The 17,274-nt window shown below is 39.5% G+C and overlaps 1 protein-coding gene across 3 annotated transcripts in view; it reads right to left on the reverse strand.

Moving 5' to 3' along the window:
- The window catches only part of ENOPH1 (enolase-phosphatase 1), a 35,764-nt gene that overhangs the window by 7,978 nt on the left and 10,512 nt on the right, over positions 1-17,274 (reverse strand). For all 3 annotated transcript variants that reach the window (XM_060147946.1, XM_060147948.1, XM_060147947.1), the window contains exons 2-4: positions 4,360-4,461; positions 2,713-2,915; positions 558-690 (exon numbers count right to left, since the gene is read on the reverse strand). In XM_060147946.1, the coding sequence (XP_060003929.1) occupies positions 558-690; positions 2,713-2,915; positions 4,360-4,461 (438 nt within the window). The remainder of the gene's footprint in view (positions 1-557; positions 691-2,712; positions 2,916-4,359; positions 4,462-17,274) is intronic.

A 17,274-nucleotide genomic window follows, 5' to 3' on the forward strand; every position in this document is an offset into this window, starting at 1 on the left:
GAGGGATAGTGGCATGTGCCACTCTTTTACATCTTACCTAATACTTTAAACAACCAAAAGAAGCCATTAGTTTCCTTTGCTTTGGGTTGATGATTTTCTAATACTGACAAGATAGCTGATTTACAAGCTAGCTTAGGTCTTATTTATCTGTGAGATATATATATATATATATATATATATATGTATATGGTTCTAATACTACTGTCATCAGAATCACTTAGGGTAGATATTTGAAAATGCAGATTCCCAACCGTAGCCCAGACCTTCTGATATAGATTTGCCAGGAAACAGGGCCCAGGGATCTACATTTTTAACAAACTCCCCAGGTGATCCTTATGCACAGCAAAGTTTAAGAACCCCTGATGCAAAGATTGGTACCACAGCTACACTTCACCCTTCCACAATGTATTCCCCAGTTTTTCCACTTCTTTTTTACAACCTGCATAGCATATGTAAATGCAATTATCTGAATGCTGCTTAGCTTATAACTTTAGCACTCACATTCACTGTTTTATGCTTTGATGGTGTCAAAAAAACAAAGTAATCGGGTAACCTACCTCAAGAATATCTCCCTCCGTAGAATGCCCAAATAACAGTTTCTGTGCCTCTACACTCCCTGAAGAATAGATATACACCTTCATTCCAGCCTCTCTCCATTTCCTGACTGCTGGAACCACATCTTCAAAGAACCTAAAGGGAAGACCACCAAGTTGAAATGAAGGAACATGTTATCCAGCCAAATGAAAACCAGTCAAATAGCTGCCACAAGTCTCTCTATTTGTGTCCAAATGGTGGCCAGGAAAAGCACCTCCATGAGACTGTGAACTCCTGCAGATCTAATAAGCGTTTCCCCAGAGTTCCAGGGTCACAGTAGATTAGAAGCAGTAATTTAGGTCGAGGGGAGAAGAGTTTTTGACAGACAGCCACACTAAGGACAGTAAAAAGTGATTACAGAAAAAGAGATAAAATAAGAAAGGAATTTTTTTTAATTGAAGTATAGTTAATTTACAATGTTGTGTTAGTTTCTGGTATACAGGAAAGTGATTCAGTCATATATATATATATACTTTTTCAGATTCTTTTCCATTATAGTTTATCACAAGATACTGAATACAGTTCCCTGAGAAAGGGATTTTTTGAATTGCCAAGAAATTCAAAAAAGCAAACAACAATAGTAGTGTACTATTGTGTGCCTTTGATATAATTCATGACGAGAAAAGGTTCAATTATGTCCAGCGTGCCTTAAGAGAGCATGGAAATGCTTTTAGAAAGATCTACACCCAAACAATTAAAAAAATGTTTGGAGGCTCAAAGCTATTAATCTTTGATTAGCTAGAAAACAGAACTACGTTTCTTGAGAACTAAGAAAACCTTAGGTTTTACTATACAGGAAAAAAATTATGTAACAAAGCAGTTAACAGACATGTACCATTTCACATTAGCTAATCAGCAATGATTCCTGACAGTCTTGTTCACCAACTCTACAGTGGACAACATCACAGGAGATGGGTGAAAAGAGAAGTACAAGCAACTTGGGATGTGGAACCAGTCATCTATAAAAGATTAACTGGAAAATGTCAGAGAAGTCTTCTACTGGATGAAACAACATTGAACAAAATGAAGAAAAGGGATTAGCTACTAGTTCAAAACAAGCAGTAACTGTTACTTTGTATGTTACTTTGCACTCAGAGACAGGATTAGTCCATGTTGAATTTGCAGATTGTTATTGCTCCAAAGCAGGGCTTAGAAGTCAAAGATGATTCATTTCAAGTCCTTGGTTTTATAATTAAGGAACTAAAACCAGGAGAAGGACGGGCTAACTCCTGTGAGCATCATCTCCTGACTCCAATACTTGGAGTGTTTTACCAAGTGAACTAACTGATATTTATTTCCACATCACTGGCTTATCCTGAAATTCTAAAGCATCCTTAAAAGGTGGAAGCCCCTTGTAAAGTACGTAAGGAATGGCATCTCAGTTGACAGAAAAACAAAAGAAATATAGGCAGCTAGTAACAGTCTTGGATCTTAGGGTTTACATCAGGCAATGCCCTGAAATCCTTAGTGGCAGCAACTTATTAAGATTTCTTAATATAGCAACATAGGACTCACGGGTCTCCTTCGGCAGGAGTGCTCTTAGGAACCCCACAATCAAGACTCCGAGGTCTGGAAGTTGCTGTAAGAGCACAGAACAGAGTGGCACTGCTGACACTGAGTAACCCCACAGTGACGGGGTGCATAATTTTATAGCATTCTTACTTCTCTAACAGAGCAGAAAGCAGGTAATCTAACTTTCAATCCTGGGAAGCAGCCCAACAGTGCTGTCACTCATACACTAAGGATCAGATATGACTTAGTTCAAGGAAGTTGCCATTTTCTAAGAAGCTGTTTTTTTTGTGTGTGGGTTTTTTTTTTCCTTTTTTAATTGGAGTATAGTTGATTTACATCTAGGAAGCTGTTTTAGACTTGAGTTAAAAGTCTCCAACCATCACACAAAGCCAGACATGGGCCTGGGGGATTTATCTGGGTGAAATGCTTTATCCCAGCTTTGAAAAAACAAAACAAAATAACTCACTCACTTGTTGGAATAAAAAGAATGTTGATTTTATCTACTTGGCAAATCATGCAACTTACACTGGAGAAAGAGGACTAGTGGAAAATGTATTTGCTTTGGTGGCTAGTGAAGTGTTTAGAGTCACTTGAGGAGTTACATACTCTGCTTTCATGCTCCCAGCTTTGAATGCCGCCCTCCACATGTGGCCCTGCAGCTGTTTCAGCGCCGTGGTCTTCCGGTCCAGAGACATCTGCCAGCACACGTTATCTACCACGGCCTGGATCATCCGCTGCAGGTCATCCGCCCCATTCCCGGATGCTGCTGGGATCGGAACAGCCCCATCCAGGTGGGAGTCCTCTTCAGCCTTTAAATCATAAACAACACAAAATTTGTTTCTTACTCATTTTTAAAAAGATGCCTTAAATGATACCTGAAAACTAGCAGACCAACTTTCTCCAACCACCATTAGCACCGAGCCGTGTTAAAATTAAAGTATCCTACGCTTTGGGACTGATATGAATGACTCCTAAAAAAAACTGGAATATAATTAATAAATTTACCTTTCCTGTATCACTAAAGCTGAAACTTAAACCAAGAGGTATGTTGTGTGTGAGAAAAGAGATAGCACAAAATGATAAAATGTTATAATAAGACCTGGTTTGTTGATTCACTTACTAGGATCAACAAACCAGAACTTCAATTAAATCAGATCATTTTCTCTGCACTATAACTAACTGAGGAAGAAATAAAGAAAATCTCAGTGAAATTAGTTTATGCCTGGAATTCAATGAAAAGAAACTAGTGAAACAATGTCTGGGGTTGGTTTACATTCAGTCTCCTGCCATCTCCCACATCTTGCAAAACCTTAATAGCTATTTAGAAGCTGTTTAGCCTATGACAATGCATATGTACAATCCCTAAAGACTCAATGATTTATTTATATGCTACAATGAGGGATTATGTATGTATGTTTCAACAACAAGAGTTGAGACAACAAAAAAAGGTAAAGAAGGGAGTGTTTCAGACTAACCCTGAGTTATCTAGAAAATTCAACAAACCCAAATGCCCCATGCCTCAAAGGATGTGACTCTCTTTCCAATCCTAACTTCTAACATTATAGAATTTATAGAAAGCCTTCCACATTGTCCAATGTAGAAAATTAACTCAGAAAAGCCAGAGAGTTAGCTCTGCATAGCATGTAAGACCTTTGCCAATGAAGCAATTTTAATAAGAAAAACAACAGATCGGGAGTTCCACAGCACACGATGTGGAAGGAGAAAGACTGAAAACTGGGGAGGGATCAAAGTAGAACAAAGTACATGTAACGAAGGCGAAGGCAGGTATGAAGGCTGGGCTGAATGTGAGCTGGGGAGAGAGGTATGTGAGGGCCCAGGAACTCTGTGGAGGGGCAGCAGGGGCTCATGCCATGAGGAGAAAAGAGTGGAGAATGAGGTGATGAGGTGTTATCACTTGGAGACATTAATGAAAAATGTGATCAGATGGCACAAGACCCTTTTGCATTCCACCCAGAAATGACTTAGTTTTATAAATACATGATATTTTATGCAACTGAAATAGCTCCAGAAAGAGGCAATTGTAGAGACAACAAACTGCCACTGATGTCATTATATCTGGCGTTTTAATTAGGTACTGTGAATTCCTAAGCAGGCAAGTCACTACAACGTCCGTGCCCTGTGAATCCAGAGCACTTATTTTAAAATATGCTCAGAGAATATTCTAAGTCTTTAGGCATCCTCAGTTCTAACACCCTTGGGAATGTAGAAGCAATGGAATAGAAATATCCCAACCTGTTTCCTCAAAAGATTGATATCCTGCTGGCACTCCTCTTCTTCCCAATGTGTCTGCAGATACTCTTTAACATTTTCTTTGATGTAAGGAAATAAAATGTCCTGGATAAAAGTGCAAAAGAAAAAAACAAGAATTAGCTTTAGTGGTTTGCATGAGATCAAGTTCTTCAACAATCTCACCTTAGCTAATTCTAGCAAATAAGACAATGAAAATTTCATTGAAAATATGAAAATTGGTGCTCCGGATATAGGAGTCAGACGGAGACTGAGAAACAAACGAACTAGATCGAGAGTCAGCACCTACAGCCTGTGGGCTAAATCCAATCTTCTCCCATTTTTGTAAATGAAGTTTTATTGTAATGTGTCCACACTCATTTGTTTACAGGGTGTCTATGGCCACTTTGGGGCCACAATGCAGAGCTGAGTACTTGTAACCAAGACCATATATAGCCCTCAAAGTCTCAACATTTCGTATTCAGTCTTTTACAGAAAAAGTTGGCTGACTCAAACCAGATGGCTAGACTATACATCCTTGAGGGTAGGGATCAAGTATACCCTGCTCACAGCTACATCCCCATTGCACACCACAGTACTTGGGACATGCACATAACTCAAATATCTTGTGACAGAATGATGTCCACGTATGACAAATGTTTTTGTTGTTGTTGTTGTTTTAATTAACTAATTTATTTCTTTATTTTTGGCTGTGTTGGGTCTTCGCTGCTGCGTGTGGGCTTTCTCTAGTTGAGGTGACCGGGGGCTACTCTTCGTTGCAGTGTGCAGGCTTCTCATTCTGGTGGTTTCTCTTGCTGCGGAGCACAGGCTCTAGGTGCACAGGCTTCAGTAGTTGTGGCATGCGGGCTCAGTAGTTGTGGCTCACAGGATCTAGAGCACAGGCTCAGTAGTTGTAGCACATGGGCTTCGTTGCTTAGCGGCATGTGGGATCTTCCTGGACCAGGGCTCAAACCCATGTCCCCTGCATTGGCAGGTGGATTCTTAACCACTGAGCCACCAGGGAAGTCCACAAATCTTTTAAAAAAACACCTGATCATGATGATTCTTTCTTGGAAATCAGAATACCTACAGAATTACCCTATGTATTCTGATGTGCAAAACAATTCAGAAATAAATAACCTGTCAGTAATCCATGCATTGGGAACATGATTTTTCTTAGGTCAAAATTTTTACATCTACTTGCAATTGTAGAGTATGTATCTTTTCAAATCCAATTTGACACATTCAGGAAAATATTAGTGTCTGCTATATACTAAGATATGCTACTGCGGCATGGAGAAGGGGATTGAAAAGATAAACAATCCCTTTTCTCAATAAGCTTCTGAAGAATCTAGTGGGGGGGGGATGGAAGGTAAACAGAGAATTGTAACATGGTGCAATGGGTGAGACAGAGTATGAGCAGAATGCTGCACAGATCCGGGGTGTAATGGCCCTGCAACAGTCTTAGCAATAATCAGTCTGAAAAAACAGAAAATAAATATATGCTCTGAATAGAGACAACAGGTATACAATTCAGAGAAGGACTTACATTTTAAGGGAAAGTCTATAATCAAGTGGAATCCAAGAAGTCTGTTTATTTAAATTGATTCACTCATTTATTTATTTAAATATGCACCAAATGCCCAGTACGGGGCAGGCCTTTGTGGCAAGGGCTGAGGATATAATTGTGCGCAAAACCCATACGTGATCCCTAATCTCAAGGAGCCAAGTAGCAGAAACAGACATTAAAGTTAAGGTGGTACTTCAATAAATGGTACAGACGAGAGGTACACAGTACTACTAGGGCATAATAGGAAAGTTTGACCTAGTGAGGGAGGTCAGGGAAGCCTTCGCTGGAGAAGTGACAACAGAACTGAGATCTAAAGCAATGATTCTGAAAGTGAGATTCAGGACCCCTGAGGTCCTGAGACCCTTTTAGAAGGCTCCACGAGGTCAAACTATTTTCAAAAAAATACTAAGATGTTATTTGCCTTTTTCACTTTCATTATTTCAGGAGTGTACAATAGTTTTCCAGAGGCTACACAGGTGTGATATCACAACAGACCCAATGCAGATATGAGAATCCAGCCATCTTCCTAGCCCGTTTATAAAATGTAAAACAATGTCTAAAACAGTCTTCTAACCATGTTTTCCAAAACAAACAAAATATTCTTCATAAAAATATATTATTTATTAAAGTTAACAAATTAATAGGGTTAATTGTTTAAAATGAATAAATATTTTTAAATTTCTCAGTTTTAATGGCTAATATGGTAAATGTTGATCAATATAACCCACATAGGGCTTTCCTGGTGGCACAGTGGTTAACAACCTGCCTGCCAATGCAGGGGACATGGGTTCAAGCCCTGGTCCAGGAAGATACCACATGCGGTGGAGCAACTAAGCCTGCGCGCCATGACTACTGAGCCTGCACTCTAGGGCCCGCGAGCCACAACTACTGAGCTCGCGTGCCACAATTACTGAAGCCCTCATGCCTAGAGCCTGAGCTCCGCAACAAGAGAAGCCACTGAAATGAGAAGCCTGCACACTGCAACGAAGAGTAGCCCCCACTCGCCGCAATTAGAGAAAGCCTGTGTGCAGCGACGAAGACCCAACACAGCCATAAATAAATAAATAAATTTATTTTAAAATATATATATACATACATATATGTATATGTATGTATATATATATATGTGTGTGTGTGTGTGTATATATATATATATATAAATAAAACCCACATAAACAAAAGTTTTTTGGGTCCTCAGAAATTTTTAAGCGTGTAAAGGAATCCTGAGAATAAGAAGTCTGAGAACCGCCAAAGGTGGATAGGACTAACCTGGAGAAGACTAGAGGAGAGAATGTTACACACAGAGAGAACAGTGTGGGTAGGGAAAGACTCCCGTAGTGTGCAAAAGGCCCTGGAGACAAGCAATCCGCTTCCCTGCAGAGAGGGCTCACTAAATGTAAAAATAAGAATGGGCTCCAATTCACTAAGCACCAGCATGTGCTACTGCAGGGTCATTTGTGCCAAACGGCACACCTGGTTTCTTCTGATTAGTACTAACCAGTAGCAGCCCACCACCCAGCTTTGTGCTGAAAACCACTGATCTGTGTCTTCTCCCTCTCTTCCCTTTCCGCTTCCTCCTTATTACAAGCTTCTGCACCATGAGATTTTCTTAACTACTGCTACAATAGAGTGAACAAGGGCAAAAAAAGAAAGAAGCTGGCAGAGGAGAGGGGGTGGGGGGAAGGGCAAAGTAGGTGAAGAGGTACAAACTTCCAGTTATAAAATAAATAAGGCATAGGGATGCAATGTACAGCATAGGGAATATAGGCAATAATACTGTAATAACTTTGTATGGTGACAGATGGAAACTAGACTTATCCTTATTTTGTAGTGTATAAAAATATCAAATCACTATGTTGTATACCTGAAACTAATTTAATATTGTAAGTCAGCGATTCTTCAATAAAAAAAAAAAAGAGGAAGCTGACAGAAAACTTTTTATTTTATTTCCTGCTAACAGGCCTGGGGTATGACATGGTTAGGACATAGTTAATAGATCATTATGAATATAACCATGTTTTTTAGTGTGCATAGAATTTCCCTGACTGGAACAAAGGCTTGGCTCCATAATTAGAATTTTTTTAACACTTCAGAAGACCCAATTCTAAGTTCAACTTAAATTGCACTCCCAAATGCAAATATACAACACAAGAAAGCTACTTTGGATTTTTTTTAAATGGTAGGACTGAAGTGTTTACCTCTCTTCACAATACGTTTTTCAAATTTCACCTGCCCCAGTAAAAATAAAGAAGCCATTTGGGTTTCCCTGGTGGCGCAGTGGTTGAGAGCCCGCCTGCTAATACAGGGGACACCGGTTCGTGCCCCGGTCTGGGAAGATCCCACATGCCGCGGGGAGGCTGGGCCCGAGGGCCATGGCCGCTGAGCCTGCGTGTCCGGAGCCTGTGCTCCGCAACGGGAGAGGCCACAACAGTGAGAGGCCCACGTACCGCAAAAAAAAAAAAAAGAAAAAAAAAAAGAAGCCATTCAATTTTGCTTGTTCTCATGGTGCATTCCAGTAAGTAATGGATCACTCAGCAGATTCAGAACAGTGTGATCAGACAAAATTTTCAGCATACTTGACACAAAAACTTTGTTTAAGCTCCATAAAATCTCATTTTTGATCTTAAAGAAGGAAAATGAAGAGCCAAGATTGACAGCTTTCCTTTTCTGCAAGAGATTCCTTTTACTGGGCTGATATACTTCTGATTTTCTTGAAATACTCGGTTTTCTCAGCATGCCCCTCCTCATTCCTTGCTTTCTCCCACTTAGCATCTCTCCTGCACTCATGCACTGTGGCAGGACTGCAAACCCGCCCCCACTTGAGAGTGCTATCTGAGAAGATGCAGCAGAACCGAAGGCGCACATACACAGCACTTCTTCTCCTAGGCAGACACACATGTGCAGAGAAGAAAGTAAAAAAAAAAGTTTACTGTCCCACTGGGTATGCTGCAAAATAATTGGAAACAACCTAAATCGTCATCAGCTAGAGAATAAACGGGTATATTCATACTCTAAAACATTACATAGCAGTTAAAAATGAATGTACTAAAATTGTATTTAACAACATGAATATAAACTCTAACATATGAATAAAAGTCTAATACAAAATGGGATGTGCTAAGGGACTCGGTTATAGCTGTAATGTTCTATTTCTTTAAGATCTGAAACAAACATAATATGAAGGTTTAATTAGCTTTGTGGTCGGTGCATAGTCATTACATTAATCTTTATCCTTGCTTGTTTTAAATGGGTTACAATTAAAAAACAAACAAGCCACCTTTGATCCCTCGTCCTACACCTTTCTCATTTGGTCCTTCTCCTCCAGCGGCCAGCCTCCATTACTCCCCAACTCCTAAGCAACTGGAATATTCCCCAGGGAAAACTTTTGGTCAGATTCAGGGCCACCCAGTAACTGAAGAGCTGAAGTACTCAAAAAATTTCTAAACGCATGCAGTGCTGTATTATTTACTTTGTGCTTCACAAAGTTGAATTTCCTATATCCAGCTTTACTGGTACCAAGAACAATTCATGAAGAGCCTGTTAATCCTGAGAGCCCAGGTCCTTAATCTCTGTGGGAGAGCAGATAAAGAGTACAGACTACAGGCAGCATGCCAGGCTGGGGTCCTACCTCTGTCTTTTACTAGCTGTGTTCAAGTAACTTATCCTCTTTGAGCCTGTTTTCTCATCTGCTAAACGGCAATGACAATATCAAGCAGTCACTGCAGTCATTAGAGATAATCAGATGAAAGCACCCAGTACCTTACCACTAATTATATACTCCAGCACAAACATTTAAACTGGGCAAGCATCACCTTTACCCCAATTTAGTGATAAATAATTGCAGAGAAGTCCCCAGAGATAAATCACAAAGACAACCAACTCATTCATTCAACATTTACTGAGGACCTATTGAGTGCCAGACATTTCTGATAACAGAGTTATAAACCAGAGACCCTCTCCTCAGAGAACTCACAGAAATAAAAGGTTAAGATTTCAAACAATTCTAAACTTTTAGGAAAAGCTTTAGAAATTAGAAATTACTTTAGAACTCCTGGTCATCCAATTTGCCTCTTTCCTCTATCCATAAAACTCCCCTCTGCACTAATACACAAAGGCAGGCAATGAAGCTTGAACTTAGTATAACTGGAATTGGCATGCTAGCAGATCGAACAGTCTATTTTAGTGCAAAAGTGTTACTGCATAACATAAAAGTACATGGGGCAAATAACTAAATTGTGAAGATTTTATCCATTCTTTAAACATACTTATTGAGCATCTATCATGCAAAAAAAATGCCTTCAAGTTGCTTATTTTTAAAAGCCAATAATTATATCATAGCCTGATATGTACTACGATACCAGGTAAGAATGCTCTAAAAATAGACTTTTTAAAGTTAGTACTTATTGCCCAAACCTGCCCATTGAAAATTTTCAGGCTTTAAAATTAATTCCAGAAATAACTGTGATGATAAATACTTTAACTTCAGTTATAGTTATAATCCATTTATAGATAATTTCAGAATTCTATAGTATGTAAAAATGCTACAATAAACCCAGGATTCTATAAGCATGTAAATATTTTTAGTTCACCAGTCACCTATGGGGTTGTTACAGTAGTACATATAACAAAAGGCTACAGAACTAAATGAGAGTACTTGTCTTTCAGGGGACTACGATTAAATTCCACTAAATGTTAGATGGGATACTCTGCAAGCAGAAATTTATTATTCTACACAGCTCAACGACAGCATTCTGAAAAAGCTCCATTAGGGCTACAATATTTCTGACGACCTAATTAAAGAAGTTGCCTCATAAATGTTCAGAAGTCCAAATATGGATTTGCTTTATGGTCAAGTGGCTGTTTTAATGAAAATGTCATAGAATCAATAAAAATAAAATTGTTGCTATAATATTTACTCAAGTCTCCTTTGAAGAAAATGGGTAATAAAAAAGTAATGGGTAATACTACTGCTATTTAAAGAAACTATTTTAAAAGGCTTCCAAAGGAACCACACAGTGCAAATGATTTATAGTATTTGAGAACTTAATATTTTTCCAGCCAGAAAATTGAACAACACAAAGGCAATATTGGTGGGCTATTATTTCTGTATTAATCTCAGAGGATAAAAAGCAAAGGAACAGACTTCCCTGGTGGCACAGTGGTTAAGAATCCGCCTGCCAATGCAGGGGACATGGGTTCGATCCCTGGTCCGGAAAGATCCCACATGCCACGGAGCAACAAAGCCAGTGAGCCACAACTACTGAGCCCACGCACCACAACTACTGAAGCCCGTGTGCCTAGAGCCTGTGCTCCACAACAAGAGAAGCCACCGCAATGGCCCGTGCTCGCCGCAACTAGAGAAAGCCCGCACGCAGGAGCGAAGACCCAACACAGCCAAAAATTAATTTTTTTTTTTAAAAAGCAAAGGAAAATCAAGTAGCTTGATGGATCTTAAGAACAAATCACAATTCTTGGGACTTCCCTGGTGGTGCAGTGGTTAAGACTCCATGCTCCTGATTCAAGGCATCCAGGTTCGATCCCAGGTTGGGGAACTAAGATCCCACGTACCGCAACTAAGCCCGCACGCCGCAACGAAGATCCAGCGCAGCCAAAATTAATTAATTAATTAATTAAAAAAAAATCACATTCTCTAAATAAAAAATAGAACATAATCGTATTTTCGGAAATGTCTAACAGATAAAATCTAAGAGAATATGGACATAAAGGTTTACAAAGGTTTTCTCTGGGTCATGAGATACCGAGGGGAAACCCCCCCCCTTTTTTTTGACATATTTATTTCTACAATGGAAGTGTATAGTCTTTTTTTTTAAAAGATTTTTAAAAAATTTTTATTGGAGTATAGTTGATTTACAGTGTTGTGTTAGTTTCTCCTGTACAGCAAAGTGAATCAGTTATACATATACATATAACCACTTTTTTTTAGATTCTTTTCCCATATAGGTCATTACAGAGTATTGAGTAGAGTCCCCTGTGTTATACAATAGGTCCTTATTAGTTATCTACTTTATGTATAGTAGTGTGTATATGTCAATCTCAATCTCGCAATTTATCCCTTCCCCACCTTCCCCCGCTGGTAACCATAAGTTTGTTTTCTACATCTGTAACTCTATTTCTGTTTTGTAAATAAGTTCATTTGTATCATTTTTTAGATTCCACATATAAGTGATAATTATATGATGTCTTTCTCTTTCTGACTTACTTCACTTAGTATAATCATCTCCAGGTCCATCCATGTTGCTGCAAATGGCATTATTTCATTCTTTTTTATGGCTGGGTAATATTCTATTGCATATATATACCACATCTTCTTTATCCATTCACCTGTTGCTGGACATTTAGGTTGCTTCCATGTCTTGGCTATTGTAAACAGTGCTGCTATGAACACTGGGGTGCATGTATCTTTTCGAAATAGAGTTTCCTCCAGATATATGCCCAGGAGTGGGATTACTGGATCATATGGTAGTTCTATTTTTAGTTTTTTAAGGAACTTCCATATTGTTCTCTATAATGGTTGTACCAATTTACATTCCCACCATCAGTGTAGGAGGGTTCCCTTTTCTCCACACCCTCTCTAACATTTATTGTTTGTAGACTTTTTTTTCTTTTTCTTGGCTGTGCCATACAGCACGTGGGATCTTAGTTCCCCGACCAGGGATCGAACCCATCCCCCCTGCAGTGGAAGTGCAGGGTCCTAACCACTGGACTGCCAGGGAATGCCCTGTAGACTTTTTGATGATGGCCATTCTGACTGGTGTGAGGTGATAGCTCATTGTAGCTCTGATTTGCATTTCTCTGATAATTAGTGATGCTGAGCATCTTTTCATGTGCTTTTTTTGGCCATCTATATGTCTTCTTTGGAGAAATGTCTATTTAGATCTTCTGCCCATTTTTTGATTGGGTTGTTTTTTGTTCCTTCTTTTTTTGACATAGAGCTGCATGAGCTGTTTGTATATTTTGGAGATTAATCCCCTGTTGGTAGCTTCATTTGCAAATATTTTCTCCCATTCTGTGGGTTGTTTTTTCATTTTGTTTATGGTTTCCTTTGCTGTGCAGAAGCTTTTACGTTTAATCAGTATAGTCTTTTCTTAAATTGAGATATAACTGACATATAACACTATATTAGTCTCAGGTGTACAACATATTGGTTCAATATTTGTATGTATTGTGAAATGATCACAATAAGTCTAGTTGACATCAATCACGACACAGTTAAAACAAAGTTTTTCTCTTGTGATGAGAACTTTTAAGATTAACTCTCTTCGCAACCTTCAGATATACAATACAGTATCATTAACTCTAGTCACCGCGTCATATATTACATCTCCGTGACTTATTTGTTTCATAACCGGAAATCTGTACCTGCTTGAACACTTCTAACAATGGAAAATTTACTACTTCTTGGAGTGGCTCATGCCATCCATCAGAGTGCTTCAGCAGTTGTGGTATTAGAATTACTCCTTAAATATCCTTCCTGAAGACCATACTAGGAGCTACCAAAAAGAAGTTTCGGTGCTCTGGCTGCTACAAAGGGCCACAGGGGCTCAGAAATTATAACTTTGCTGTCCCTATTTTCAAGGGGTAAGCAGAGACATAACCGTTCCCCTTTGAAAGCTGAAGCGTTTAAGGAATGAACATTAGATTTCATCATCTGCATTCAAACAGAATTAATAAAATGTGTTGCTCATAAGACAAGTGTCTTCTAAATCACATTAAGAAGATTAAACTGTAATTCAGGCTTCCCTGGTGGCGCAGTGGTTGAGAGTACGCCTGCTGATGCAGGGGACACGGGTTCGTGCCCCGGTCTGGGAAGATCCCACATGCCGCGGAGAGGCTGGGACCGTGAGCCATGGCCGCTGAGCCTGCGCGTCCGGAGCCTGTGCTCCGCAACGGGAGAGGCCACAACAGTGAGAGGCCCGCGTATCACAATAAAAAAAAAAAAAGATTAAACTGTAATTCAAGAAAGATAAACTATAATCTAATTAATTGCAATGACTCACATCTCACAAAGGAAGGTTATCATTACAAGGGGCTAGTAGTTGGCATAAGGTTTTAAAAAGAAGCACAGAGACAGAAAGAATACCAGTATCTCATGAGCTGCAGAGAGGGAACCCTGACTGGCTCTAGGATGGAGTCCAAGTCCCTATGAGCAGAGAAGACAGGGAAGAAACTGACATTTACTTCCTTGAATCCACCTGTCATCTCTGCAAGGTGACCCCTTTGAATAGATGAAGAAGTTGAGGCTCAAAAAGGTTTCACTCTATACTGAATAGGGTCAACTTCAGAAAATATATATGTAGAACACATATACTAGGACAAAATACACTAAACTGTTGAGCAATTACCGAATGGTTAAGATATGGTGATCTCTATTTTCCTTTTTATATGTTCGTCTTCCAGACTGCATCTTAGTCTATTGTACATTTTTAATCATGATGCTATTTAATAGAAGAGGCTGATCTGAAAAATCAAAAATCTAAAATCCAATCAAATAAATGTATGTGGTTTGCCCATGGAAAAAAAAAAGGAGAGCTCTTTAAAGTTCTTATTTATCATTCATATTGTTTAAAAATAATTAAACTTGAAAAAAGCACCTCTTTTTTGCCACGCGGGCCTCTCACTGTTGTGGCCTCTCCCGTTGCGGAGCACAGGCTCCAGACGCGCAGGCTCAGCGGCCATGGCTCACGGGCCCAGCCGCTCCGCGGCATGTGGGATCTTCCCGGACCGGGGCACGAACCCATGTCCTCTACATCGGCAGGCGGACTCTCAACCACTGCGCCACCAGGGAAGCCCAAAAGCACCTCTTAAATAGTGTTGTATTAGTTTCTTATGGCTGCTGTAACAAATGACTTCAAACTGTGAGGCTGAAAACAACAGATAAACATCACATAAACATCACAGATAAACATAAACAGATAAACATTCTCTTGCAGTTCTGGGGGCCAAAAACCTGAAATCATAATGTTGACAGGGCCTGATTCCCTTCAAAGACTCCAGGAGAGGTTCCATTCCTCGCCGCTTCCGTTTTCTGGTCTTGTAGCTGCATCGCTCCAATCTCTGACTTTGTGCTCACACTGCCTCCTCCTTCTCTGTGCATCTATCTTCCCTGTGTCTCTTATAGGACGCTTGGCATTGAACTTAGGGCTCACCAGATAATCAAGGGTGATTTCTCCATCTCTGTCAATACTCCTTTTTTCCAGTAAGTTAACATTCATAGGTTCCAGGGATTAGGAAATGGATATCTTTTGGGGGGCTATCATTCAGCCCACTACAGCTGGCTTATTCATCGTATAATCAATATTGTATTTCCAATTAGGAACATCACCGTTTTTGAAAGCAGATTCTAATAAGACATGACAGATTAAATGACTATGATGTACATTTGAAGACTGTATAATAATGCCACATGTTTTAAGGGTGAATGCTAATATGAAGTATGTTACTGGGTTACATTAAATTCCTTGAATGCTGTTTTATTTTAACAGAATATTGCTTGATAAAAGAAAATCATTTTATTGTCCAAAAAAAAAAAAAAAAGGTTTCACTGCTGGTACAAAGTAAAGCCTAGACTCAACCCCAGGTCTACTGAATTCTAATGCCTGAGCCTATCCAGCTCTGGGGGTGAATGACTTCGGGGAGCACAACTCATTAGGATCATCCAAATCCCTGGATACTGATAATATATTCTCTACAGAAACTTCTAATACCATTTTTCTCAAAGAGATTTGTACTAAAAAGAATGAGAGATTTTGGTTCACCTGGCAGTTCTGTAACAGTTCTAATAAGTAGGAATAATATGAGTAATCGTAGTAATAGTGGGAATAACTGCCAACACTGACTAAGCCCTCACTATTCCAGGCACTCATTCTACAGTCAATCCTTAGTGATCTCATCTAATCCATGATTTTAAATACCATCTGTTGCTGATGACCCTCAAATCCATAGCTTTAGCCTGGACCTCTTCCCTGAACTCCAGACTGCTTTTTTCCAGCTGCCTACCCCAGATCTCCACTTGGATGTCTGAAACTCAACTCTTGCTTCTAGCCCTTAACCCTACTCCTCCCACATCTCCCCCAGCTCAGTAAGTGGCAGCTCCATCCTGCCAAGATGCTCAGGCCAAAAGCCTTAGAGTCGTGCTTGACTCCTTTTTCTCTCACATGCCACATCCAACCAATTCATCAGCAAATGAGTTAGCCCTACCTACAAAATACATCCAGAATCTTATCACTTCTCACATCTGCCACTGTTCCCAAGGCACTCCAAATTTACTCAATGAATTGATTAATGAATGGCCTGAATTATGTCATTTCAATCCTCATAACAGCTCTATGAAACAAGTGCCCATATTTCCTCCATTTCACAAAGGCACATAAAAGTTAAGCATAAATTAAGAAACTATGGTTATAGTTTATCAAACAGGTCTTTTTTTTTAGTTTGAAGAGTCAGATCCCCAGAACCCGATCATCCCAGGAAAAGGGATCTAATTAGCTTACTGGACCCACACAAGGTCTGGGGCAGGAGTCAGCCAGCCTCTCGGAGCACACCACGTTAGCTGCCAAGCGCCGATCTAACCATGAGCTCCTCTCTCAAGTCCCACCCAGGCCCCACTGCCAGGATTACCACTAGTTTCCAAACCACATGTGCTAGTCTCTCTCTACTCAGTAAAGGGTATCAGCTCCACACTTTTTAGACTTAAGAAAAGGAACTTGTTAGAATGTCACATAATGAATCATTGAAAAGAAAATCAAGTTAAGAAATGAACCGCTCACGTACATACCCAGAAGACAAAGAACCCTTTTTGTATTAAAGAATTCTGTGTTTGAAAAGAAATCCATGCTTCTGAAATGGAGTCCCCTGGGAAGGGTCCAATGAGTTTCCAGTAGGGCCTCTGAGGACAGAGCTACCAACTTTCCACACAATGCAGAAAGGTGATGGAGAACCAGGTGCAAGAGGGTCAGGGTGGCTTGGCTTCCACCCCTCTTATGACGCCTACCTGAACCAAAACCAATTTTGAAAATTAAGTGAGTTAATAAATGTGAAAATCTAAAGTTTTATACAAAAATAAGCTTTTACTGTAAAAAGAATACTTTTTTTTTTTTTTTAGTGAAGGGGTGACATGGGGTGAGCTGTAAGGATGGAAAATTTTAAGAACCATCAGACAAGGTAGGACTTTTCAGAGCTAAACACAGGATATCCTTTAAAAGTTTATCTGAGCAAGATAAAGGCTTATCTATGTATTTTCAAAACAGGGGTTATTTATTAGAATTGGTACCTTTTTGGGGGTCAATGTGACTACATTTCTTTCAAGGATCTAAGTGACTTTACTGTATGCA

The sequence above is a fragment of the Lagenorhynchus albirostris genome, chromosome 4 (genome assembly GCF_949774975.1).
Source record: "Lagenorhynchus albirostris chromosome 4, mLagAlb1.1, whole genome shotgun sequence".
Lineage (NCBI taxonomy): Eukaryota > Metazoa > Chordata > Mammalia > Artiodactyla > Delphinidae > Lagenorhynchus > Lagenorhynchus albirostris.